This window comes from Melopsittacus undulatus, chromosome 1, assembly GCF_012275295.1.
Source record: "Melopsittacus undulatus isolate bMelUnd1 chromosome 1, bMelUnd1.mat.Z, whole genome shotgun sequence".
Classification (NCBI taxonomy): domain Eukaryota; kingdom Metazoa; phylum Chordata; class Aves; order Psittaciformes; family Psittaculidae; genus Melopsittacus; species Melopsittacus undulatus.
This window is the reverse complement of record NC_047527.1, coordinates 114,485,834-114,494,745: the sequence shown is the minus strand read 5'-3', so window position 1 is coordinate 114,494,745 and position 8,912 is coordinate 114,485,834. Positions and strand designations below refer to the sequence as shown.

Genomic DNA, 8,912 nt, shown 5'->3' with positions numbered 1-8,912 from the left:
TTGAGGCACAGAATTTGTGGAGTAGGGAAGTGCATCATCTCCATCCATGATCCCTTAAGGCAGTGGCTAAGTTCCTGCTGAGTTTGTTACCCCTTTGTCACATCTTGCAGGCAGCCTGCCGCCTCTTCTCACTGGGCACATCACCAAGCCAGACAGAGTTTCCTCTGGGAAACATCAGTTACAGATGTCCAACTTCCTGCATCCAGATAACTAGATTCAATCAAGAATCCTTGCTAAAATTAATTTGGGAAAACAAGAACGTTTAAGAGTATGTATAAATGTGTAATTCAGGTTTCATATCTAATTTATTCACCCTCTGTCAGTGATAAAGTCACATTACAAACATTGCTTTTTAGTACATTGCCTGGGATAACACAGCTGTGATTTTGCTACGTTAGCATTCCAAACTTCTTTGCTAAGCCAACCAACAAAGTACTGGACAAGACCTTTGGTTCACTTATATATTTATGAATGGAAAAAGTCATAATGTAAATTTACTCATTAAAAAAACTTGGGTACAAATTACACATACATAAGACCACCCATTTTTTGATTCACATGGACACCTTAGACCCAAACAACTCATTGTAATAGACTTTAGTGAAATACTCCAGGTAAAGATTACAACAATTGGAAGCATCTTGGATTTTTAAAAAAGTATATTTCAATACATAAGTTTGTATGCATGCTTTAAACAAATATAGTTCAAGAATGAGCAAAGAGTCTAAACAAAAAGTAATATGACCAGCACTAACATTAAACTTCTCATTCAGATTTTAATATGTTAGTCTAACGTAGTGTTAGTTACCATGCTGTACTGAAAAATGTAATGGCACAATCTGATCATGGTTCATTAAATATTATACCCTACTTCCCCAGAATATTTAGGCTGGTCATAAAATTAACAATGCATAAGTAAATAAGTATAACCAGTTATAGACAGTTGCTTGTTTTACAAATTGCCATCAGGTAAGACATACTGTCTCCAGAGACTCAGAGAGATGGACATTCAATCATACCATTAAAACAAACAGTATGGCCTGAAGAAATGGGCACATTTTTATTTGAAAGTATATTAAGACAATTCTGTTAGCTTTAGTTACCCTTGTAAATAATCATGGTATGACTGAATACAAGACCCAACTTGGAAAAGCAAAGGATTTTAATCGGCATAGTGCATGATTGATTCAACGTAATTCCCAGGAAACAAGCCAGTTACTCGATTGCAAACTCCTTCATACCAGCCGTCATCATTCTTCTTTATCACATAAATGATTGCACCCTCCATAAACGACAGCTCATCATCTTTGTCCTTTGTATAGTCATATATAGCAACAACTGTGGATTGAACAGGGACACATTTAGCGTTTTATTCATAGCACCAGCATTAAAGAATAACTGCACTTCAAAAAAATGCTAAAAGTCTGCTATCCCATGATCTTCCATAACCAATTCATATGCTTTCCCTATTGCAGTTTATGTCCAGAAGATAAAATTTCACCTTTCTCACAACATTAGCTACCAGTAAGAAGCAGGTGAAGCTCAGCTGAATTACTGACAGAGAGGTACACTTGACTGCCATTCAGTAAAGTGAAGTATACGGACACTTAAAAGCTGAACTATGATATAACTGGCTGCATAAGCGTGGCATCATTTCTGGTCAGATTACCTCAAAAGCATATATAGATCCCTGGATGAGAAAACTCCAAAGTAAATAGATAATTCTGTAGAAATGGACCAACAAAAAAAAAATCTACACTGTGGGCCCTGCAGCTCTATAGCACGTCCTTCAGCACATCCTCCTGTGAACAGATGCTGAACACCACTGTACAGGAATGGATGCTCTTTGTGACAGAGCTTCTCTGCAGCAAGAGGTTTTGGTGTTATTTTCAAAGAGCTGCAATGAGTTGCAGGTATTAAAGTTACTGCAGGAAAAAGCAGAAGTGAATTTACAGCAGCAACAACTATTTTTCAGTACCCACTTGATGAATTTATTACTCTTCCCAACATCCAGCTCACTGTGCAATTAACAAAGCAAAGATCTCCCTAAGTCACCACCAATAAGACTGTAATTAAAAACTTACCACTGTGAATACACAAACTTTGGACATCAGTCTTACCTTTCCAAACAGTTAACATGACTTTATGCAATTGATCTGTTTCATGAATTTCAAGAGTCTACTACTTTACATACATACACATATGCTCAGAAATCTGATGTGTTAATGCCTAGCAAATAATGATATATCAGTTACTGTCATCCCATGGGTACCTGTTCCATGCAGTCCAGCTACGAGCACAGATGGAACATTGTGGTTCCGCTGGGACTGGACAGGGTGTCAGGCACCCTGCTCCATTTCACAGGCACTACCATACCAGCAAGACCATGGGAAAGCTGGCAACCTTGCTGTTGACAGAATGGCTGTTGTCAGAACACAGACAACTCTACAGGCAGGAAATTGGCATCTCAATTATTCATGGGAAGAGACATTTACTGTATGGGTTCATACCTAAGCAGAGTTTATAGTCTGCTGATCCAGAGTCACTAGGAAGTCTCCAAGGAAGCCTCACTGCATCTTACAGTTGAAAAGTCTAATGATCTACCCCAGCTACCTAGTTCGATGGGATAAACGCAGCTCAGACTTCCTGGCCTTTCTGCAACACTATTTCTAGACAATTGCCATCAATCCTGAGATAGCTACAGACACAGTCCAGCAGCAGCTCAGCAAAGATGAAAGCCATCCCATTTACATCTGCTCCTCATCATGACAGATTTCTTTTTTAATCCATTCTAGAATGCTTGAAGGTATTTTATAATCCTTCCAGAGAAGGATTATATTTTATCACATTACGTGCAGCCAGACAAGCAAAAGAATGATCTGAGTTCTGACTTAGCAGGGATAATGATTGTTTTCAGACCCAAGAAAAGCCCTCTGTTCCCTTCAGATACCATTATCTCCTTATACTGCAGTAACAGAGCTGCAACACTTCTTACCTTTCTCTATATAGTTTTTAGGTGCCCAGGCAGGATCTCCATCTGCATAAGGATCACTGTACTGCACAACAGCGGCCTCCTCATCCTCATAATCCACAGGAGGTGGGGGTGGAGGAGGAGGAGAGTCATCAAACATCGGCATCTCATCGGGAGGCGGTGGGGGGGGAGGAGTCGGGCTATCAGCAACTAGAAACATTTGGAGATTAGTTTTTTCCTTCAAACCAAACAGTGTGGAAATGCAAACAAACCTGAGGCTGTACACTGTAAATAAACAGGGTGGGGGGACAACACACAGCATGCACTACAACACCATGCACTGATTAGAAACAGAGGCTTTGTATTAACAGCTATGAGACACAACTACATTATTATTAGTGGTCAATTCTACGTATAAATGCTACTAGAGTCAAAGCACATGCTGCAGGGCATAAGCTGAACACCAGCAGAGAGGAAAGCTTCCTGCCCCGATGCCCATGCGCTATGGGGCTAGCTGCAGCGGTTAGCTATGGGAGGACTCCGAGTGGCACCCTCTGAGCCAGGCAGCAACAGGCCTCTGGGCTGGACCAGCAGCTTGATTATTTTTTACCAAATCCTTCATCTACAACAGTCAATTCAATTTATTTCTGAACACTGTTTCCTTGGATTCCTCCTCTCTCAAAGTAGCATTAAGGTGACAAAAAGATCTGGTGTGGATCATAAAAGAAGGGAAGAGAGACTAGTGTTTTAAGATTTAACCAGGTAAGAGAAAGCCAAGTAATCCTTCTGCAGAAAAAAAGCTTTGTACAGATCATTATCTTGCAGCCTAGCTTGTGTCCATAATGTGCACATATGTGCACATATCCGCACATATCCAGGATTCAATTAATAAATGGAAAAACTACAACAGGCAGCTGCTGCTCTTGAGGGGAAAAGTACTGAAGGAATTAAGTGTATAATCCAAAATGTCAAATCCCTGCCCTGAGATTCTCCAATCAGCACAATCACAGGTTGCTTCAGGAAAAGGAAAAAGAGGAAGGCATTATGGTACAAAACACTCTTAAAAATCAGTTCATTAAATTAGGTTTTGGTCACATTCACAGCAGCTGGCAGCAAAAGAGATGCAAAACAGCAAGTCACTTGTCCTATTCCTTGGGAATCATGGTCCACTAAACATGGACCTAAGTGCAGGTACTATGGAGCCAGAAGTTACTGAAAGCAAGCTATTGTCTCTATACACAACTATTAGCAATACAGTTATAAGAGATTTGGGAGTCTGCACATTGAAAACAGGCTGAAAATCACTGCTCTGGAAATGGTTTGACTCAAAGGAGCCATCAGGTTGTGCACAGGCTCCAGAAGGTGTAGCTCCAGCACATACCACTAATTTTGAGAAGAAAGCCAAGCTGCAGGGCAAGGAAAGAATACTGATAGAAGCTTTAGCTACTGCCAGTTACAATGGCACTGTAGATTAGCAATCAGGCTTCTGCTTGCTTTAATGCTCTTTGACTTGGCCAGCACTCCATCAAAGACTAACCTTTGCTCTTCAGCCATATGACAAGGGGTTTGAGCATAGCTCCCATGTCCTAGCTGGGTCAGACTGACTGCACTGGTATAGGGGAAGCCAATTCTCTGGCTGCAAGGGAGCCGAAGCCAGCAGGAGGTGCTGGGTCAGAGGCTGCCTCAGCCCTGGCACCCAGCTTGCTCTCTGCCCCTTGACAAGCTAGTGCTATTCTTCACCCTGAAGCCCAACCGCTCTTCAACTTGACCAGCTGAGCTGTATACCTCACAGCTCTCTCCATCAGTAAGGCTGGATGCCACTCTATCAGCAATTCCTCTCCCATACAGAAGCCCATTTATGTCATTTGGAGACAAACTAACAAAGTCTTTGGCTGAGTGAATGCTACATCTTGCCTGTGTTACTGAACAGCACTCACAGGCAGGCTTCATTAATCCACCACAGACACATGACAGTGCTGTTTATGAATAGATGGAGTTTGTGCAGTAGTTTCAGCACATCTTTCACAAAATTTATTTCTCTCCTTAATTTCTGTCTGCAGCCAGGAAAAAACTCAGTACTGAAACAACAGTCACATGAGATCTTGATAAATCCTTACCTTAAGACATGAAAAAAATTGTATTTATTCAACAGTGAAGTTGGTTATTTGAAAAGAGGGCAGGAAATGCAAGTGTGAAAGCACCAACACATACCTTAACTGAGATGCAGTGCAGAAACTGCACATTTTACAGGAAACATTTAAAACAGCTCAATTTCACATTTAAACAAGGGGAGAAAATGGAACAAAACATTAGACAACTGCCACCCCAAGGAAGCTTTCCCCCATCTTGGATTTTAATCTAAAATATTCCCAGTTCTGAACTTGGAACAGGCAGGCTATAGAAAAGCACTACTTTTCCCAAGGGAGGAAAAGAAAAAAAGCATACAGAAAAATCACACTAAATAAGAAAGGGTAAAAGGACCAGTATTTATACAGCTCCAAATCGAGACATCTCTTGTGTGTATTCACATCCTCGTTCCCTAAATGGGGATGAGCAGACTCCTTTTGAAAGCCCTGGGTGTGACAGTACAGCAATTCACATCTCATCAGTTGTCCCTGGGCACTGGACACACTAAATCCTGACTGAAGGAGATACTCACAGTCTGGGCACAGGGCGCAGGAAAAAAGAACAGGCGCTGCATAGTTTCTAAGCTCTCTGTCCTTACCCTCTGAAAGAAGTCCACAGAGCAGAGGATGCTGCTTCTCCAACCCACAGACCATCACAATAAGACAAGCCTACCCACGCGTCTCCCTAGCTGCGCTCCTCCGGAGGCTCCTTGCAGAAGATGAGGCAGATGAAAGTCTAGCACACAATGCCAAAACTCAACAACAGCCTCCACAGCCAGTCCTGCCGAGTGTGTGCAGACTGCCTGCCACACGCGCCCTGCCTCCAAAAACGAGGCGGCAGCAGCAGCTCAAACCCATACTCGTTATGTAACTGTCAAACCCAAGGCACTGTTAAAAGGGAAAAAAAACCTAACAGAACTGTTCCTAAGACCAGATTTCAAGCTTCAGCTGTTTCTGCTGCAATCTCATTCACAAGTCAGCCTGCATTTTGTTGTTGCACACACTGAGAAGTCTGTCCCTTTCACCTGTGCTCTCCCCAGGGCTGTGGCATCTCCAGGAGGACATACTTGGAACAATTCTGAAGCAGACAACAATTTTGTTGAGTTTACCTGCAAGTGAAGACATGGGGCAACTGCCACCTTCAGTAGGTTTACCTCTACGCTCTGAATTTTGGAAAGGTTAATCAGCACAGCTTCGTAACGTACTTACTCTACATCAATGTGATTCTTGCGATTTACCTATCACAACACCAAAATACCTTATTTTCAAATGAGAACCAGAGAGATGCCTCCTGTATCTAGGGTACCCTCAGAACATGACCACTTAAAAGCTCTCATGGGAAGCTGAACAGCAGCACTAGTGAGATCAAGGGGGCCACTAAATATAAGCTAGATCTATACAGCTACTACGTAGTAGTAGCCCCTGAGATCCTAGCAACTTCGCTATGGCTCCCAAACAGATCAGAGACATTTTGTGTTTACTTCATGCCTTATCTAGACTACCTTCACTCTGCCATTTACAGAACTGCAATTACTCCTACAGCAAAGATATCATCAGACCAAGGAACACAACTTTGTATCTGCACTAGCACTTGGGACAGTAATAGTAAAAGCAGAGTTACCAGAATAAAACACCTTGCAGCACAGATCATGGCCAGGAAGCATATCTCTCACAAACCTAACAAGCAGAGCTATGCTGCAAGAAGCTCAAAAGGGAAATCTGTCTAGAGAACACAAAGAAATGGAGAAGAAAGGCTGCTGAGAGGAGATATACCTTACAAGCTCCTGTATAATAGCGTTAGGTCATAAAAGCACACATTTTCAATTGACTATACAGCTTCCTGAAAACTACTACAGTATTAGAATCAATGGTTACACAGGACATATTTTGACAGTCTACATAAGGCCTTTCTAATAACAACTAATCAATTATCCCTAGTGAAAGCGCCTCAGGCAGGATGATTCAACATGAAATTAATAATTTTAATTAAGATACATTTCTATATTCACACTAAGCATATGCCATGGATTTCACACTATTTCTGTAACAAATTTGCAGTTCAGAACTTAAATGGGTCAGTAATAATCATGCAGGTGTTACAAAATATTGAAGAGTGTGCCCTTCAGCTCCAATAGCGTATTGACACTAGAATGCAAGATGGTATTAGCTTCTGGAAAAGGAAACAAAATAAGAGTCTGACTTGCCAGCCATGCATGCTAGAGGAAAGAGTAGGCTCTACCCTTTAACAGCTCAGCTTGTCCAAACTTACTGTTTTCCTGCACCCTGGCCACGAAGCCTGTGAGAGGTATCTGTGGAGTCAATTGAGGCATAGGGGGAGGGGGTGGAGCAATAGAAACTGGTAGCAACACACACGATATCGGGGCAAGTCAAACAGACACAGGAAAAAAAAAAGGAAACAAACAAAAGCAGCAGTCAGTAACGAGGACCACAAAACAAAGTATGTAAAGAACAACAAGAACACACACACAAAAGAACCTCCTTCAAGCTAGTGCTTCCAACAGGGCTGAATTCCTGGTTTGCCAATGGAGGATCAAAAAGCAAAGCATGCCCCTGTGCTCATGCCCTGGACTCTTCCTCTGAAATAAAAGAGGGGGATGCTACCTCCAGTGCAGCAATGAATATGAATACTTCATATTCACAGAGAACACCTCCCGTAATTTTGTTCTGCTGGGGCAAGGGACACTGGGTTGGCTCTACTATGTTTCTGTTTTGCATAGGAAAAGGGACCTTCTTGCTTGTTGATAGGAAAACCAGATGGATCTAGAGCATTATGTATTTATACTTTGTGTGTATATATATATACACACACATATATATATTTCATGCGTATATATGATGTATATAATGCATATACTTTATGTATATAATGTTTATGTATATAATGTATAACTTTATTCCAAGTCTTCTGTGGTTAGAAGGCACTCAGCAACCTAAGAGGCTGCAATGACTCCAACAGCTACAACTGCCTACACTAGCACACATTGTTCCCCAGGAAGCACTTTAAAAGCTCATCTTTTCTGAAATATGTACCTGTATGTGAGTAATGAGATAAGACACATGGCACCAGTGCTCAGAGATGCTGGGCTGACAGCTGAGATGTTCAACTCTTCCCACTACAGGTAGGAAGGAGGCATGGTAGCAGTAGGGCATGCCATTCAAAATACCATCTCTGCCAGGACATCTCCCCATGATGCAGGGGGAAGAAAAAGCAAGAAAAATAAAAACCCCAGCAAAACATCACAATGGAATTTCTCTTGCACTGAAGCAGAGAAACTCCTGTGAAGGTGGAAATTCAGCAGGGTAATCCAGTTGGAACCAAATTTGAAAGAGGTTCTCTACTTCCAAGTAAGCAACAGTTTTAAATAAAGCCATAACTAAGATTAATGTCTGATGAATAAAAATGGAGCATTTAGTTCTTAACAAAGCCAATAATCAAATAAACTGTATGGGAGAAATGATCAATAAAAGAAGAACAAACAGGTTTCTCACAAAATTGAAGTAAACGTCTAAGAAAAAGCAGAGTATTTTATAACATGAGAAGTAAAGCCTTAAGGACACATGGGACCTGGATTTAATGTCAAGACAGTAGCATTAACAAAAATCACCAGTTACAGAAACAGAGGAAAACAGTTTAAAGTAGAAAGACACCCATCAAAATACTGTTTAAAAATGCTGACAATCAGTATTTTGAAAACACCAGAAAGGTCAGATTAAGGAACAGCACCTGCATTTGAGCAAAAAATTGCCTTGGACAAATGTAAATGTTCAGAAACAGTGGTGTGCACAGCATTTAA

The 8,912-nt window shown here is 41.3% G+C and overlaps 1 protein-coding gene across 9 annotated transcripts in view; it reads right to left on the bottom strand.

The window, feature by feature from the left end:
• Positions 1–286: 286 nt before the first annotated feature.
• Positions 287–8,912, bottom strand: part of ABI1 (abl interactor 1) — a 79,487-nt gene continuing 70,861 nt past the window's right edge. For 7 of the 9 annotated variants that reach the window (XM_005152977.4, XM_005152979.4, XM_031052421.2 and 4 more), the window contains 3 exons: positions 7,367–7,453; positions 2,996–3,181; positions 287–1,338 (listed from right to left, as the gene is read on the bottom strand). In XM_005152977.4, coding sequence (XP_005153034.1) covers positions 1,163–1,338; positions 2,996–3,181; positions 7,367–7,453 — 449 coding nt within the window. In that variant the 3' untranslated portion in view covers positions 287–1,162. The remainder of the gene's footprint in view (positions 1,339–2,995; positions 3,182–7,366; positions 7,454–8,912) is intronic. The other 2 variants (XM_005152986.3, XM_005152987.4) reach the window with 1 other exon arrangement.